Below are 19,749 nucleotides of genomic sequence, written 5' to 3'. Positions count from 1 at the left end.
TGCAGATGTGTTCATATTATATGCAGTAGGTAAGAAAATAGCTGTGAAAATAAACTTAAAGTGAAACATTTCCACTAATCACAGTAACCAGAGCTTGTGACATTCCATGATACAATATTTTCAGGACAAAGAGTGCACACTGGCTGGTATAGAATTAAAGCAAACCCTAACAGTTGTATTCAACCCCACATCATCAAATAGAGGGAAACTGAATGGATACCAAAGTAGGTTGATATTACACTTGTAAAAGCCGCCTCCGTGGTCGAGGGGTTAGACTTCTAATCCAGTTACCTCTCTGGCGTGGGTTCGATCCCCGGGAGATGCTTTGGTAGTTTAGCGCGGAGGAAGGTAGTCTAGTACTGGTGTTACTCTCCAGGAACGATGGTTAGGAAACTACCCGCCTATATGACTGAAATAATGTTGGGAAAAGGCATGAAATGAAACAAACAAACAAACAAACAAACACCTGTAAAAAAGCTACCAGCTCAGTCATCCAAATCAAAACATACATGTTATACTAGAAATGATTTTATGCTAATTGGTTAGGACTTAAATATTTGCACTGTAACATGCATGAATGCTTGTTACATATGTATGTACGTAGGTTAATTAACTCTTATCATGTTCAATATCTCAAATGGACTCGTCCATATTTCAGACTAGACTAAACCATTTGTTATGTTTAGGGAAAATGTCAAATTATGTATTGCCTGAATAGCAGAACAGTGCAGATCTTGATGAGACTGCAAATTTATGTTCTGACTTTGGACTGCACCGGTTGCTGAGTATATCCAGTTGCAACCAGCCGACATTGCGGACAATGGGTAAAATCAATTTATACAAATGTACAATAAATCTTACAGATTGGAGTATAAAGTCAATGTTTGGTAGGAGCATACATGAAGCGTGTCCCATGTCTAGTTTTAGTAAAGTTTATGTTGACAATACTTTACATAAAGAGGTAAGAACCTTTTGTTTGTCTTTTTCTATCTGATCACATGATAAGGGCTTTAGTGCATTGATACATAGCCTGATATTACAGATTAAAAGACTGCAGTTAGGCAATTATTTAAGTCTATTTAGTGTCGATCCTTCTCTATGTTCAGTTGTTTAGATCACTGATTCATATATTTTGCACTTTACTTTTTCTTTTGGTGTACATTCTATCAGAAAATTTGGATTTTTTTATGTTAAGAAATTATCCAGCTTGTTTATATCTGCAGTACTCATGTGCCTGCTCAAGGGAAACGGTGATCTAGTGGTTAAGAAGTGTCCCTCTCAACCCAGAGATCATGGGTTCAAGCCCTGCTCAGGTCTCGATCATTTTCCTCATATGACACCAGCACTGGTTGGTCCCAGGGAACTGATTCGAAAATGATTAATATAAGTTGCAAGAAATTGTTTCGCAATCGAGCTGCAACATATTGTTTCATAATTGAGCTGAATTAAATATGTTTAAACTAATAACCTGCTTGTACATGAGAGGTCTTCCCCTGCCAGTAAATTTGAAATGTCGGCACATGACATTTACTGGATGAGTAAAGTTGAAATGTCTAAGCATGACATTTACTGGGTGAGTAAAGTTGAAATGTCGCCACATTACCTTTACTGGGTCAGTGTGCCTTAAAACCCAACAAAAACAAAAAATGTTCTATATATCCAACCTGATGTTGTACATCCTGTAACAAGGTTACGTCTTCTTTTACCATTCAATCTGAAAACTTGCCATATGACAGTCACAGTGATTATGTCATTACATGTAATAATGGCGCGTCTGTGCCAACTGGTTAAGGTTGTTGACTTTAAACCACTTGCCCCTCACCGCTTTGGGTTCAAATCCCGTCAGGGACTTTGAATTCTTTCATGTGACGAAGCTATTCAGCTAGCTTACGGAATGTCAGTGGTTCTACTCAGATACCTGTTCGTACCTGAAATAATGCACGGAAGGGGCACCCTGAGGTCTTCCTCCACCAGTAAAGCTGGAACGTCGCCTTATGACCGTGTAGGCATGACTTAAAACCCAATAAAACAAAACAACCAAACAAACATGGGATAATGTTCTATATTCGACCAGATGTTATTACATCCCGAACCAGACCAAGTTGTTTAACTTCACGAGGGGAGGAGAAAACGTATGTACAATGTGTGGGACGTAAAGAAACATACCAAGTCGGGAAAGATATTCAACTTGCAAGGGTCGTACAATGCTAAAGTGAAATATGGGGAGATAACTCCGCCACCACTGTACGCACAGAGATTTGTAACAGGTTGGTTTGTAGTGTAGATAAAATGTTTATTTATTATTGATTGAATAGTTGATAAAGTAATATCTGTTATTAGCAGTTTATGATAAGAATTGAACTTGTTCTTTTAAGAAGGAGCAATTTAGTCGAGTTATTTGCATGTGAATACTTTAAAAGAATCTTAATTGGTAGTGCATTTAACCTGTAAGCTTCCTAACCTTCAGTCAACTGTGGGTGACTGAATCTAATCATGTGATCAGTCCAGATCATGGTCTGAGCTTCCATTGACATCTTGATTTAATATTAACTCTTACCATACTGAATATCTTGAATGAACTTGTCTATATTTCAATCTGGACAAAACCATTCATTGTTTTTAGGTAAAGTTTTAAAAATATGTAGTGAATGAACAGTTAACAGTGCAGACCACGATCAGACAGCACAAATGTAACAGCTGATTTTGGTCTTCACTGGTCACATGGTTAAAATTTTTTGCTGCAAGCACACTAAGGTTCATGTTAAAGGACACTTTTGTGTAAAATTGTTAAGAACCATGTGTAAAATGTGTTAAAATCGGCATAAAAACCTGATAAACTAAAAAATGATATGTATTGTATTAAGGTAGAATATTCTACAATTGCATCAGCATAAATACCAGATAAACTAACAAACAATAAGTACCAGTACTAAGCTAGAATATGCTACAGTTGCAAAGTACAGATGTGTTAATTTGGTGTTGGTCACAGAATTTTTCTATTGTACATTTTATATAACAGGTTACGGTTTTAGAAAAGGGTGGTATACACCATCTACATAACACATGGACACAGAATCTGACCGTTGATTACTGTACGAATACCGTGGTATCTCGTGTCGTATTTAGCTCATACACTTAGAGGCTACAAACCAGTAAAACCTTGTAGTGTTTCTAAAAATAGTTTCGTTCACTTGGGAAAAGTAATGAACTAATATTTATTTTCACAATTTATCAACCTCACATTCAAGGGTGTTTTTAACTCCCGCTTTACAAGCGTTTCTGTGTATTTCAAAAAAAAAAAAAAAAAAAAAAAAAACAGCCGTGATAAAGAGGGGTCCCCTCATTTCTCCCAATGTTTCGATGGGTTAAACCCCTCTTTATCAAAGAGTTTACTGGGTTTTTTGTGCCCCCACTTTTGGGGCGGGGGCATGTAGATTTACCCTTGTCAGTCCATCCGTCCGTTCTCATTTTGTGCCGCACATAGCTAAAAAAATATTTGACCTAGAGTCATGAAACCTTACAGGAATGTTGCATTATATGAAGTTGTGCACCTGGTCGGGCTTTCACTAATGTTCTCAAAGTCAAAAGCTCAGCTCAAATCTGAGATTTTTCTCAACTTAGCAATTGAGATTGAGATTTTTCTCAGTTGGCTTCACTAAAAAATATTGAGAAAAATCTTAACTTAAGATTTGAGGTTTTTCTCAGACATATTGAGACAAGGTTTGGTTGTCTAAGATTATGTCTCAGTGAAGCTAAATTATTATTCTCATGGGTCTTTTACTTTCTACATGGATATTTTGATAAATGAACATAATTTGATTTTTTTTTTTGGCAAATAAAGTTCCTATTAATTTCTTATAGTTGGCAATATATTGACTGATTATTGTGGGTGACATCATGCGCTCTAATTCATGACGTCATGAAATTATGATGTCACAATAATCATACTAAATATAATTTATAGAATTTTTTTTTCTTTTAAAATACTGTGTGCAAAAAATTATGTAGGTCTACATTCATTCTTGATAAATTAATGTGCCCAAACAATATGGGGCGCATTTACATTTACCCATGTCCGTCCGTCCATCTGCACTACCGAATAGGGGGATAGGGAGCCAGCTAACTGTAAACAGAACGAAAGAAAACAATAGAATTCATTCCGTAACAATTGAATAAGGGGCCATGGCCCTCAATTAAATGAAAAATAACAATAGAAATGGCCCTTTATCCCTATTTTGTTGCATGTCTATCTGTCTGTAAACCTTTACTGCAAACGGCATCTCCTCAAAAACTGCTGGAAACTTCACAGAAATGTTTCTTTAGTGGTCAAATTTTAAAAATTGTACAAAGAATTTAATTTCAGGCAGAACTGTGGTTACCATGGCAACGGAAAGAAAAAAACTTAATAAATCTTCTTTTAAAAACCAAAAGAGTTTGAGCTTAGATATTTCGCATGAAACATTGTCTAGTCAGTGTCTACCAAGTTTGTTCAAATAAAATCCCTGGGGTCAAAATTGTCTCCGCCTGGAGGGGGGGTCATTGATATTTCTTATATGTTTATAGTAAAAACTTACAGTAAAATTTTTCTTTTAAAAATCCCAAAGAGCTAGAGCTAAGATATTAAGCATGACCCCGGGGGGTCATTCATTTTCCTTAAATGTATACAGTATAGTAAAAACTTAAAAAATCTTCTTTTAAAAAACCAAAATAGCTAGGGCTTAGATATTAAGCATGAAACATCTCGTAGTTAGTGTCTACCAAGTATTTTGTTCAAGGTCAAAAGTTGCCACGCCCCAGGGGGTCATTGATTTTCTTTATTTGTATATATTAAAAACAAAAGAATCTTCTTTTGAAAAACCCAAAGAGCTAGAGCTTATATATTATGAATGGAACAATTTCAAGTCTGTGTCTACCAAGTTTGTTCAAATAAAAGCCTTAGGGTCAAAATTGGCCCCTCCACTGGGTGTCTTTAATATTCCTTATATGTATAAAGTGAAAACTTAAAAAAATCTTCTTTTGAAAAAAAACCCAAAGAGCTAGAGCTTAGATATTAAGCATGAAACATCTTCTAGTTGTGTCTACCAAGTTTTTGGGTCAAATTGGCCCCACCCCTGGTTGTCATTGAGTGGCTTTTAGAGCTATAAAAAGAAATATCTTGTCCTGCTTTCACAGGTCACACTGCTGGCAAGGTTTTGACCAAACTTCATAGGAGTGATCACTAGCATACCTAGTTTTGGAAGATATATGTTTTTTTTGGGACAAAAACCCCTTCCAATTGGCATGGCCCATCAAAGTCAAATTCATGAAATTCTCTTTGTAAGTCTAAAACTATTAAGAGTATATCACCATGAAACTTTGTAGGTGTAGACAGGGATTTCATTGGGTAGATGTGCAGGCGAAACTAACCGGTAAAACTTAAAATCTTTGCTTGCCTAATTTTGGAGGTATTGCCTTATGTTCATTTTTGGTGTCGCCTTGAAAAAGCGCGACATATAGGGGTACTTTTGTCGAAGGTGTTGGTGTCGTTGTCGGCGTCAGCGTCCAGTTTAGCTTGTCCGGAGCTCAAGTCAGTCAGTTATAAGTTGGATTTGACTTCAAACTTGGTATGCATGCTTCTTATTAATGACCCAAAGTGCAGTGCACAAGAACTGGTACTCTGCACTCTTATTTATTGAGTTATTGCCTTTGTTAATTTTTCATTACTTTATATTTTTGTCCGGACATTTCTCCTAAAGTATAAAATCTATGACTTGAAACTTCAAAGCATGATAGATCTCATTAAGAAGAAATGCAGTGCACAAGAACTGGTACTTTACAATTCTTATTTTTTTATTTATTGCCCTTTGTAAATTTTCATACTTTATTTTTGTCCAGGCCATTTCGCCTATAAAAGCTATGGACATGAACCTTCATAAGATGATAGATCTCATTAAGAAGTGCAGTGCACAAGAACTGGTACTCTGCATTTCTTATTTTTTTGAGTTATGTCCCTTTGTTAATTTTCATACTTTATTTTTGTCTGGGCCATTTCTCCTAAAGTATAAAGCTATGGACTTGAAACTTCATAGGATGATAGATCTCTTAAGAAGAAGTGCAGTGCACAAGAAATGGTACTCTGCATTTCTTATTTTTTGAGTTATTGCCCTTTGTTAATTTTCGTACTTTATTTTTGTCTGGGCCATTTCTCCTAAAGTATAAAGCTATGGACATGAAACTTCATAGGATGATAGATCTCATTAAGAAGAAGTGCAGTGAACAAGAACTGGTACTCTGCATTTTTTATTTTTTGAGTTATTGCCCTTTGTTAATTTTCATACTTTATTTTTGTCTGGGCCATTTCTCATAAATTATAAAAGCTTTAGACTTAAAACTTAATAGGATGATAAATCTTATTGATAAGAAGTGCAGTACGCTCTGCATTTCTTATTTTTTGAGTTATTGCCCATTGTTGATTTTCAAATTTCATTTTTGTCCTGGCCATTTCTCTTAAACTATATTGTTCACAAGGCGACACATCCAACTCGCGGAGTTCTAGTTGTACTTTGAACTTTGTCTGGGACATCACTCTAAAATTATCAGAGATATCAACATGAAACTTTGTAGGTAGACAGATCTCATTGGGTATAAGTGCATTACAAAATAACTTTATCTCTGCATTGCCTTATTTTGGAGTTATTGCCCTTTGTTCATTTTTAAACTTTGAACATGGTCCGGGACATACCTCTGAAACTCTGTAGGTAGATATTTCTTACTGGATGAAGGTGCAGTGCAAAAAAAAACATAATTCTGCCTTGCCAAATTTTGGAATTATTGCCCTTTGCTCATTTTAACACTTTTGAACTTTATCCAGGACATAATTGGAAAACTATAAGAGATATCAACATGATGCTTTATAGGTAGATAAATCTCATTGGGTAGATGTGCCAGTGCAAAAAGAACCTGCAAAAGATAACTCTGCCTTGCCTTATTTTGGAGTAATTGCCCTTTGTTCATTTTTTACTCTTTGTCAGGGACATAACTCTGACACTATAAGAAATATGGAAACGAAACTTTGTAAGTAGATAGATCTCATTTTGTAGATGATCAGTGCAAAGAACAGTTATTCTGCCTTGCCTAATTTTGGAATTATTGCACTTTCAACTTTGTCCGGGACATAACTCTGTAACTACAAAAGGTTTACTTTTTCTGTGTCCAAAACCTACTCTGGGAGCAATCACCCGGTTCAACTGGTCAACCGGCTCTTGTCTAGAAATGAATGTAAGCTGAGCGATATAAGGCCATTACTGCTCTCTTGTTTTGTTTGTTCTTATTGACCTGAGACATTAGTGGATGCTGACTTTCCATAGCAACCAGTGCATTAGAAAGGGTCATGTTATATACAGGTGTGGCAGCTCAATGAAACAAAAGGGCTCGTTGACATTGCCGTTAGTTCTGGACCTGACGGGTAAAGTGGTCTGTAAAAAGACAAATATACGCTACTCAAAATATTTATTCTTCAGTACAACAAAACTGGCCTGCGCCATCAATTTCTCAATTCAAGTGCAAATATAAAAATCACAAAATTGGAGAATAGCAAAATATATATGAATAATAATGGCATCACCTGCAAAAGGCTATTTACCTGTAAAATGACAAGTATGCGCTACTCAAAATATTTATTCTTCGCTACAACAAAACCGTGGCCTGCGCCAACAATTTCTCAATTCAAGTGCAAATATAACAATTACAAAATTGGAGAATAGCAAAATATATATGAATAATAATGGCATCATCTGCAAAAGTCTATTTACCTGTAAAAAGACAAGTATGCGCTACTCAAAATATTTATTCCTCGCTACAACAAAACCGTGGCCTGCACCAACAATTCCTTAATTTAAGTAGGCATGCCTTGTGCAGATAAGTGGGGAAATGTAAAAATTTGTGAGAAAAGATAATTGAAAAGGTTGAAAAGGTTATTAAGTACCATTATGTATAGGTAATGGCTATTGGATATGAGATATGAGCTATGAGTATATGAATTTAAGAAATAACTATGGAAAACAATAAGGGACATGGACAATAACATATAAATATACAGAGACAAACATGGACAGGAACATACCAAAAATATACAGCATGGGCAATATGGACACAGGGAACATATATTACTTAAGAACAAGATTATATACAGGGTACATTTATCAAACAAGACTTTAATAGTTATTGCTAGAAATAGAAGACTAAATATACATGTAGGTGACAGCTAAAACTGTTTTGACTACTGTAAAAAAAACTTAGAAGAAAGCTTCATCTTATAAACAAAGATTTAAAATTTATTTGCATATAAGCAATATTATCATTTTCACTTCAGGCTCTTAACTTTTAATTGTAAAAGTCAGATATTCAAAGTCATTGAAGTTAGAATCTTTCTTTAAATTTAGCATTTTTAATGGTATTTCAAAATGATATGTGATAAAAAGTGTAATGGCAGGCCTATAGTTTGACATTTTATTGACATTTTCATCTGTTTGATAATCATATCATTCAAAACTCAAGTCTTCATACTTTCTTTTTTTATCTTGTTTTATTGGCTAACTAGTAAGCCAGAAAGGAGCTTACATATATGGATGCTTGCTACATTGTTCCTTGCCCTTTGTTGAAGAGAAAGCATGTAGCATTTTAATGCTACTTGAGGTCTGTTTTCTTGTTCCATACATTGTCCTAAAATGTTGAGAGCTGTTTCTCTATGTTTGAGGTTTTTATCTGTTTCTATGGTTCTTATAAGTTTACAAAGTGCTTGTTGTTGTTCTTGATGTCTTTGTAGATGACGATAGATCTTGTATTGTAGGAAGTACAAGAAAGGTAGAGAATCAGCTACAGCAGGTCCAGTCCATCCAACAGTCTTTATGTGCATGTCTGTGTATCATGTCATCTTGTGTAGATCTGAACATTTCATATTGTAGTTCATGAGGAACACAGTTGATTTCTTTCTGTATAAACCTGACACAAAAAGCTGTAATATGTTTGATACAGTCCTCACTTTGTTGTTCAGTATATAACCTCTCAAATTCATCTATTTCTGCTTGGGACTTTTTATAGCAGCTACAGATAGATAAAACAGGATAGGAATAATATTGTTGTTCTGTGTATCTCAGAATTTGTTCAGCGTTTTCCATATCTCCTGTACTGTCACAACACTGAAGAGCTAATTTCAGTCTGCTAGAGGAGATATCTGGTTTAAACCAGCTGATAGCCAGCCCCAATGCTTGAGGTGACACTTGATTGTTTTCACAATGCTGGATGATGCTAGGATAGATCCATAGGTGGTAAAAAGAAAAGGTTGATAGTAGCTTGAATGCAGCATGTTCTAATCTATTACCATTGTCACTGAAGGTCATTACTTTACCTACAGATTGCTTTATTGTTCTATGTTTTTATTGTGTAAAAGTATTAAAATATACTTATGATGTCCACTTATGCTATGATGCAATGGTTTACATATGCAAGTGTCATAACATGTTTATATATTCTTCAAGTGAAGAAGGTAGAAGGTAGTAAAACTCCAATGTGGTATCCTGTTCAGTTTAACTTGAAGTCTATAACCAAGACCATCATATTCATACTAAGTAACGTTGTCTATCATTCTGTATTAAATCACAAATGTTTTTTAAAGTTCATGTTTTGTCTCAGCTGTAATTGCCTGCCATCAATTATTTCCGTATATGATGTTGAACACATTATTGTAACTGTTGTAATTCCAATAAGCAGTTGTTAACATTGTTAATAAATTGTTATCTTTCTATATGATCGTGTGTTTTCGATATAACAATGTAATAACTGTTTTCAATTGAATTGGATATGTTGATTTTCTGAGTTAGGAAGGGTCTTAAGATCTTTTCATAGTAATAGCACCTTATTTGTGTTATATTTAGATGTAATTTAATCTTTTCTGTTATGATGTAGTTCTGCATTCAGTCGGACTATTCACTTACTCGTCCGTTTGGACAACAAACACCCAGTACTGGCTGCATATCTTCCTATCTCTTGGTGTGCATTGCAGTACCTGTCTAATCAACCAACTGATTGATTGAGGCCTGATTTCATGGAAAAGCATACTTGTCTCTAGTCACATAAACCAGGTTTCTCCTTGTTCCAGCAATAGATGGTCCATGCTGCTGCTGAGCACCCTCAGAAAATCTTTATTATGTGTGTTTTTAAGCAATATTCTTCTCTTCTCATCAGTAATATGGTGTTCATCAGGAAATGACATGTTGCAGGGAAGAGGTTCATGATCTCTGAGTTAGTTGTAAGAAACATCGGCTGGTAGTGTTCTATCCTGTCATGAGGTAGTTTGTTCTTGCCCATGTTCCCACTCTGACCAAGTCTTGTATTTATTGACAATCATGACTACAGCCTAGTACATCAAGTTCTGAATGAAGTCCTTTAGTAGTTGTACCTTCCACTTATGACGTCCCTAAATAATAGCCAGTTGAATTGTATATCAGTTAACCTGATGAGATATTTTTCATGGTCTCTGTCAGCCATGTATCTCTCTTCTCCTTCCATCACAAATTCTTTTCATTGACACCAATCTTGTCAATGTAAAACTTGATAAATCATCTGATAAGTTTTCTCTGTAGTCAGGATCTTGAAACATTCTGTAATATATTAGTAAAAGAGAAAATTGTTTCAGTCAGCAGTCTTATTAGTTTTATCACATGTTACTTATTTATTATCCTTTATGTCCTAGTACAGAACAGAACAAGAGAGCCTTAATCTGGATATTAGGAAACATAATATAAATTAGTTCAGAAAGTTATCAATTGATCAAGAATATTGCATATTTTTCTCTATTTGGTTGTGGTATTTTTTCTTCTCTATTATGTAAATTTCAATATTTGTTCTCAGAATTTCGATATAAGAGAGACACTAAAATTTAACACTCATTCAATTATTCATGTAACACTTTCTTACATAATTCATCCAATATTGATGAAAAATATTGTATATAAAATGAATTTTTAAACTTTTTTTTGAATTTTTTATTTAAATTTCTTGAAAATAATCTAGAGAAAATATTTCTGTTCATTTGACCAGATATGTGGAAATTTAGATTTATAATATAACACGACAATATATTGTGAAAAATAGATTATGATGTAAAATATTATTATGTATATTTCTATTTAAATGAAATACATATTAAGTCATTTAAACAAATTTTTTTTTTGAGATTGATGAAAGGGAGACAAAAAAATTAAAAACACTGTCTAAAATATTGCCTGAACTACATTCTTACATAATTCATTTATAAATGTATAAATGAGAAATCAAGTAAAGTTTTAAACTTACTTTGAATGTTGTATTTACAGTATTTCGTACAAATAATCTGGAAAAATTAACAGTAATCTTGAAAAATATTAACAACAGATATAAAGTTTTATGCATATAAACTTCCTTGAAAAGTTTTTGAAACAGAAATATATTCTAAAGTGTAGGATTATATTTACTGGTATAACTTGAGTAACTTGAGTAAGATTTTAATAACATTTCCTTGTTAATTGTAATCATAGGGACAATAAATATAATTAAACTTGTTTCAGATAAGTTTCCTGAATATATCTCACCACAAGTTGAAATGTTTTTTTTTTAGTCTGCAGCAAGTTTCCATTTGAGTGTATATTAATGTTCCCTATTTGCAATGGTAGTGTTACTGATATATTAATACTGAAATATTTTTAAAACACCCAACCGACAGTTACAAATTCAAGGGATCAGGCAAGTTCAGCTTAATAAGAATACTGTTAAAGGTTTTCACATTAAAGGGACTCCACTGACGTTTTTTGACATGATGAGACTGAAAATATTTTTCCAGATAATTGTACCATTTGATGTAGATTTAGACCACTAATCTTTGTGCAAAATTTCAGATCATTCGCGCGCACCGTTTTTCCAGAATAATTATTCAAATTGTAAAAAACTGACCCAAAACTGAAAAGCGTTTTCAAATTAGACTTAGAAAAGCATAAAAATACGATTTTCAATTTATTTCAAAGTATATTTCTTAACTATCTTTGCATATATTACTGTTTAAAGTGCCCCAGCTCATTTATGTAAGAAATTCAAATGTTATGTTTTTAGACTTTTAAATCTCAGTGGAGTCCCTTTAAAACATATCATATTTATGATAAAACCTGTATGAAGAAACAATTACATTGTAGTTTATAGAAGGAGTGTGATATGTGATAAATCACACTGATGAAATACAGTATATCATTCATCATTGAATACAGAGAAAAGGGATAGTTCACACTAATAATTGAAAATATATTGCACAATGAAGGGGATATACATGTATGTAATAAACAGTAAGCTTTGTTGGTCAGTGTTTTCTGGAGAGTGATAATATAGATTATATCTCATTAATAAGATATTCGTTTACCATTATTGATATAGAATAGGAAATAATTGATATAATTGGTAGATTGTCGTGGCTCAACACTTACTTTAACTCTGATTTAATAAAACACAAATCATATTTTTTTAAATGAATATAATTATAAACTCTAAAAATGTACACTTATCTTCTATATAAATATTTACGTATGCCCATTCAGCTATTGTGTCGAGTATGTTGAATGTTGTGTAGTTTTATAGTTATGCAACATAGATTTGAGTGTTGGTAATTTTGACAAAATGCATTTTATTGATAGTTATTGGTTATTTCATTTCTATTAGTGTTCATTACAGTCAAACCTTGTCTTAAAAGGCTACCATATTGAATTATTTTAAACTCATTTTAAAGCTTTTGTTTAATGTTGTTAAATTAGCTTTGATAATTCAATTCAATTATACAGTTCTGGAGATAAAAATGATCTGGAGATACAAAGCAAAGTTTGTTAACTCATACATTGTATATTTTGCTTTGATTTTCACTGACATTATAACAGTTTTATGATATCTCAAAAGTATATGACATAAACAGGTTTGACTGTCTTGTATTTTGAATGTTTACTTATATACTCAAGTTTTAATGTTCTACATGTTCTAAAGATTTTTACCTTGAGTTTTTTCAAAAATCATGTTGCCGCTGCCGTCCCCCAAACTACAACTTTGATCATAACTTTTTAAGTTCTTAGTTTAATGTCTTTACACCATCAGGTTTACCCTCCTTCCGTCTGTCCGTGCGTTGTCTTGTCTGTAGCATAATTTATATATTAGATAATAATACTCCCGCACAACAAAGTTGTAAGGGGGGTATACTGGAATCAGCTTGTCCGGCCGGCCATCTGGCCGTCTGTCGGTTTTTTCTTGTCCGCCCAATAACTTAAGATTCCTTTGACCCACAGTCTTCATATTTGGCATGGAGGTTAGTCATGATTAGTAGATGACCCCTATTGATTTTGAGGTCACCCGGTCAAAGGTCAAGGTCACAGGGGCCTTGACTTCAAAAAGCTTGTCCGCCCAATAACTTAAGATTCCTTTGACCCACAGTCTTCATATTTGGCATTGAGGTTAGTCATGATTAGTAGATGACCCCTTTTGATTTTGAGGTCACCGGGTCAAAGGTCAAGGTCACAGGGGCCTTGACTTCAAAAAGCTTGTCCGCCCAATAACTTAAGATTCCTTTGACCCACAGTCTTCATATTTGGCATGGAAGTTAGTCATGATTAGTAGATGACCCCTATTGATTTTAATGTCACCCGGTCAAAGGTCAAGGTCACAGGGGCCTTGACTTCAAAAAGCTTGTCCGCCCAATAACTTTAGATTCCTTTGACCCACAGTCTTCATATTTGGCATGGAGGTTAGTCATGATTAGTAGATGACCCCTATTGATTTTGAGGTCACCCGGTCAAAGGTCAAGGTCACAGGGGCCTTAACTAAAAAAGCTTGTCAGCCCAATAACTTAAGATTCCTTTGACCCACAGTCTTCATATTTGGCATAGAGGTTGATCATGACCATCAGGTGACCCCTATTGATTTTGAGGTCACTGGGTCAAAGGTCACAAGACCTTGACAAAAAAATAAGTTTTTCCCCTCAATTGCATAAGAATGCCTGTTCGCAGTGTATTGATTTTGACATTTTCACATTTGAAGCATCTAGAATACATAACTTAGCAATGCACTGGCTTAGTAACCTCAGATTTGGCAGGGAAGTTGTCCTTGAAGTCTAAATGGCCACTGTTGATTCTGACAAAGTGGTATGCGGGGGTATTCACGCCATGACAGTGGCAGTTCTAGTTTGTTTAAACTTCATACAGTGGTAGAGGGTATTGAGGGGGAGTGCAGTGTCAACCATAACTCTATTTTGCCTAGTTTTTAGCTCGACTATACGAAGTATATGGAGAGCTGTCCTACTTGCCCCGGCGTCGGCGGTTGCGTCGGCGTCCGCGTCCAGATTTCAGATTAAAGTTTGGTGCAGTAAAATATTTTTCACTATAACTTCGTCATTTCTTAAGGTATCAACTTCAAACTTCAAATATATGTTCCTTATCATCAACCACATCTTATGTGACAAGGTTCATAACTCTAGCGCCAATATTTTCAGATTTAATTCTCCTTGAACATAGAATTTTCCTTAAAAAATACTATTTTCTGTATGAAATCTGCTGTGGTCATAGTATTATTTTTACAATAGGTTTACCTCTTACATTTGGTTTGCTATTTTTAATCATGGTCATGCAACTACATAGTTAGATTAAGAAGCAGACGCTTGTTTTGGTTGAGTCTATTATGTTTTGTTTAGGGGGTGAGTTGTCATACACAAATTTACAATTTATATGCATTTACTTTTTTCCAATGATTGTTATTATCTTAAAGGCTTCTGGGATTGTTGCTTTATCAATTCAAATTTAAATAAAATTGTTATATGTCTATTAACGGCATAATTATAATGAACACGAAATTAGTTCACTCCACATGTATATTGATAAAGTGATGGTTTAAGCCAATGCAAAACATCAATATTATTACAGTCAGGCAGAGAAAAAGTTTGCAAAGAGTAAATGTAGCAAACAAACTTTGAATTGCAAGTATTTTTTCATATCTTTTTGGCAGGATAAACTGTCCGAGGAGGGCCAGGCATTTTCGTATCGTAAAATGGCTGCCATTTACAGTATCAAGTGATTATCCCAAGCACCACCGAGACTTAGCGCGGGAATTATAAATATAGCTAACCTCGGCACGTCACATAGGATGGAAAATACCTTTTTATGCCCCCGCCATGTAATGGCCGGGGCATATAGTGTTACCCTGTTCCGTCCTTCCGTCATACTGTCATTCCGTCATCATCAGTTTCCGTTCATTATCTTAGTAACGGTTGCACACATTCAACTCAAATTTGACATATGGATATTTCATGAGAAAATACAGGTCAAGTTCGAATTTGGTCGTGGTTCAATGGTTTTTGGCAGAGTTATGCCCCTTTTACTTTAAAATAATATGAAATTTTCAGTTTCCGTTCATTATCTCCCCAACGGTACCACACATTCAACTTAAATTTGACTTATGGATAATTCATGATAAAATACAGGTAAAATTCGAATTTGGTCATGGTTCGATGATTTTTGGCAGAGTTATGCCCCTTTCACTTTGAAAATAACATGAAATTTTCAGTTTCCGTTCATTATCAACCCAACAGTGTTACATATTCAACTCAAAATTGACATATGGATATGTCAAAGGAATGCGCAGGTCAAGTTGGAATTTGGTCATGGTTCGATGATTTTTGGCAGAGTTAGGCACCTTTCACTTTGAAAATAATATGAAATTTTCAGTTTCTGTTTATTATCTCCCCACCGATACAACACATTCAACTCAAATTTGACATATGGATATGATTTTGGAATGCCCAGGTCAAGTTCGAATTTGGTCATGGTTCAATGATTTTTGGCAGAGTTATGTCCCTTTCACTTTGAAAATAATATAGATACATCTTAGGAATAAGCAGTTTAAGTTTGAATTTGGTCTAGGTTCAATGATTTTTGACAAACTTATCTTTCTTGAATGTTGGAAAAATTTTGAACTTTCAGTTTCAGCACTCATACTTTTGTGGAAATGTATGTAGCCATTATTTTGGCTACAAATATGAAATATGCTATTTTCAAAAGGTTAAGACCGAATAATTTCAGTGCCTTGAACATTGTATGGAAATGGTTTGTGTTAACATTGAAAAGTTTTAAGGGCTTTGAACTTAAAATGAAAAAAATAATTTGTGCAAACAAATTTGGAACTAAATATTATAACATCTGAAATTTTGGCTGCATGCGGGGGCATCCGTGGCATGATGACACATTTCTAGTTTCATATTTTATTGTAATAAATATTTACAAACTGTGTCTTTCGGGTTTTTTTTATCAATATATAACCAATAATGATGTTAATATGAATAAATAATCATATCTCACATCTGCGATGTAATTCTACCTTTAGTGTATTAAAAAGGTTTTTAATTTCCTGTAATTTTATTCTGTGATTATGCTTAAAGCAGTCAATTGACCGTGAATTTTCTTTTCATATTTTGATTTCCTTGACATTATTTTCCTCATCTGAAGGCATGCAACTTTAATATGATGATACATTAATTACATTCCATGAAAATGTTTAAAGATATAAAATATCTCATGACATGTTTGTTCATTTTACATTACACCTATAATGCAGCAAGCATAAAAAGTCTTCACAAAAAGTAGTATGCAATCGTACCTATATTACATACGAATGTATGTAATATTTTTCTTGTTTACGGTTACTTCTTTATTTCTTAAGGGATAAACTACATACTTCAAATATATGTTCCTTATCATCAACCACATCTTATGTGACAAGGTTCATAACTCATACACCAATATTTTCAGATTAATCTCCCCTTGAACTTAGAGTTTTCCTTAAAAAATACTATTTTTATCCCCCGCCGAAAAATTTCGGCGGAGGATATAGAAATAGTCTCCGTCCGTCCGACCTTCCGTCCTTCCTTCCGTCCGTCCGTCCGTCCTTTCGTCCGACATTTTTGTCCGGAGCATATCTCTAAAAGTATTTGAGTTATCAACTTGAAACTTCATAGGTGGATAGACCTCATTGAGGAGGAGTGCAGTGCACAAGAATGATAACTCTACCTTGCATGATTTTTGAGTTATTGCCCTTTGTTATTTTTCAAAATTGATTTTTGTCCAGGGCATAACTCCAAAAGCCTATGAGATATTAACATGAAACTTCATAGTTGCATAGATCTCACTCAGGAGGTGTGCAGTGCACAAGAATGATAACTCTACCTTTCATAATTTTTGAGTTATTGCCCTTTGTTATTTTTCATACCTAATTTTTCACCTGAGTGGAGCATAACTCAAAAAGTGTTTGAGATATCAACATGAAATGTCATAGGTGGATAGATCTTATTGAGGAGGAATGTTGTGTGAAAGAATGATAACTCTTCCCTATACAATTTTTGAGTTATTGCCCTTTTTTTTCATGCTATTTTGTCCAGAGCTTATCTCAAAAAGTATTTGAGGTATCAACTTGAAACTTCAAAGGTGGATGGATCTCATTGAGGAGGAGTGCAGTGCTGAAGAATGATAACTCTACCCTGCATTATTTTTGAGTTATTGCCCTTTGTTATTTTTCAAAATTAATTTTTGTCCAGAGCATAACTCAAAAAGCCTTTGATATATCAAAATGAAACTTCATAGGTGCATAGATCTCACTCAGGAGGTGTGCACTGCACAAGAATGATAACTCTACCTTTTATAATTTTTTGAGTTATTGCCCCTTGTGTCTTTTTCATACTTAATTTTTCAATTCAATTTTTTTCTCAAAAAGTATTTGAGGTATCAACTTGAAACTTCATAGGTGGATAGATTTTACTGAGGAGGGATGCAGCACCACAAGAATGATAACCTACCCTGCATTATTTTTCAGTAATTGCCCTTTGTTATTTTCAGCCATCAGTATTCACATAGGTTTCAAATCTGTAATCACTATAGCCATCAGTTTTCATTACCAAAAGACCTCTTAAAATGGAATTATTCCGCTCTACTACATTCTTCCAATGAGCAAACACATTCGGCGGGGGATGGCCATGTTGACATGGCTCTTGTTTACTGTTACTTCTTTATTTCTTAAGGGATCAATTTCATTCTTCAAATATATGTACCTAATCATCATCCACATCTTATGTGACAAGGTTCATAACTCTAGCACCAATATTGCAAGAATTATCTCCCCATAAACTTAGATTTTTTTACAAGAAAAATGTTATTTTTTACTATGACTTTTTTGTTTTAAAGGTACTTCCTCAAACTTCAAATACTTATTCCTTATCATCAATTACATTTTAGTGACAATGTTCATAACTCTTGAAGCAATATTTACAGATTTATCTCTCAGTGAACTTAGGATTTTCTATTTTTTGTGTAAGAAATTTTATAACTTCTTTACTTTTTAAGGTATCTACTTCAAACTTCAAATATATATATCTTATCATTACACACATGTTGTGTGACAAGGTTCATAACTCTAGCGAGACTATTGCTAGAATTATTCCCTTTAATCTTGGAATTTATGTTAACAATGTTATTTTTTTACTATAAATTAAAACATAATTATACATAATTGATTTTTCTTTCATAGTTTTGTCTTCCTTACTGCGTCCAGTATTTTATTAGTCGAGCTTTGCTGTCTCCTGTGACAGCTCTTGTTGAATTATCTCCCCTTATACAAATATCTGGTCCGGGACATAACTCTAACACTATAAGAGATATCAACATGAAACTTTGTAGGTGAATAGATCTCAATGGGTAGATGTGCAATGCACAAGAACCATAACTCTATTTTGCCTAATTTTGGAGTTATTGCCCTTTGTTTATTTTAACACTTTGAACTTTGTCCGAAACATAGCTCTAAAACTATAAGAGGTATCAAGATGAAACATTGTAGGTAGATAGATCTCATTGAGTAGAAGTGCAGTGCAAAAGAACCATAACTCTGTTAAGCCTCATTTTTGAATAATCTCCCCTTTTAGAAAATTCTTGTCTAGGACATAGCTGTAAAACTATAAGATTTATCAACGTGAAACTTTGTAGCTAGATATATCACAATGGGTAGATGTGCAGTGTACAAGAATCATAACTCTGCCTTGCCTAATTCTCGAGTTATTGCCCTTTGTTAAATTTTATTTTTTGAATTTTGTCTGGGAAATTACTCTAAAATTATAAGATATATCAACATGAAACTTTGTTGGTAGAAAGTTGAGTAAAAGTGCAGTACAAAAAAAACATAACTCTGTTTTGCCCAATTTTTGAATTATCTCCCCTTTTAAAAAAATCTTGTCCGGGAAATAACTCTAAAAGTACAAGAGATATCAACATGAAACTTTGTAGGTAGATGGATCTCAATGGGTAGATGTGCAGTGCACAAGAACTTGAACTCCGCCTTGCCAAATTTTATAGTTATTGCCCTTTGTTCATTTTTACATTTTGAACATTGTCGGGGATATAATTCGGAAACCATAAGAGATATCAACATGAAACTTTGTAGGTTGATAGATTGCATTGATTAGAAGTGCAGTGCAAAGAACAATAACTCTGCCTTGCCTTATTTTGGATTTATTGCACTTTGAACTTTTTCAAGGGAGATAACTCTGAAACTACAAGATGTGTACTTTCCTGTGTGGGGAGCATCACCCGGCTCAAACCGGGCTCTTGTTTAATTTGTTTGGAATATGGCGATCAAAAAGACCTTTATTACTATGTCAAAGTTTTTTATTTTATTTATTGT

At 34.0% G+C, this 19,749-nt stretch overlaps 1 protein-coding gene across 1 annotated transcript in view; it reads left to right on the top strand.

Annotated features, from left to right (window-relative positions):
- Nucleotides 1-19,749, top strand: part of LOC132759099 (GPI transamidase component PIG-T-like) — a 33,562-nt gene that overhangs the window by 6,757 nt on the left and 7,056 nt on the right. Inside the window, exons 5-9 of the mRNA XM_060750823.1 lie at nt 125-224; nt 864-961; nt 2,075-2,101; nt 3,020-3,092; nt 3,127-3,162. Coding sequence (XP_060606806.1) covers nt 125-224; nt 864-961; nt 2,075-2,101; nt 3,020-3,092; nt 3,127-3,162 — 334 coding nt within the window. The remainder of the gene's footprint in view (nt 1-124; nt 225-863; nt 962-2,074; nt 2,102-3,019; nt 3,093-3,126; nt 3,163-19,749) is intronic.

Source organism: Ruditapes philippinarum, unplaced genomic scaffold (genome assembly GCF_026571515.1).
Source record: "Ruditapes philippinarum isolate M1 unplaced genomic scaffold, ASM2657151v2 ctg8451_1_1_1_1, whole genome shotgun sequence".
Classification (NCBI taxonomy): domain Eukaryota; kingdom Metazoa; phylum Mollusca; class Bivalvia; order Venerida; family Veneridae; genus Ruditapes; species Ruditapes philippinarum.
The sequence above is the reverse complement of the archived record's forward strand: the minus strand, read 5'-3'. Positions and strand labels throughout refer to the sequence as shown.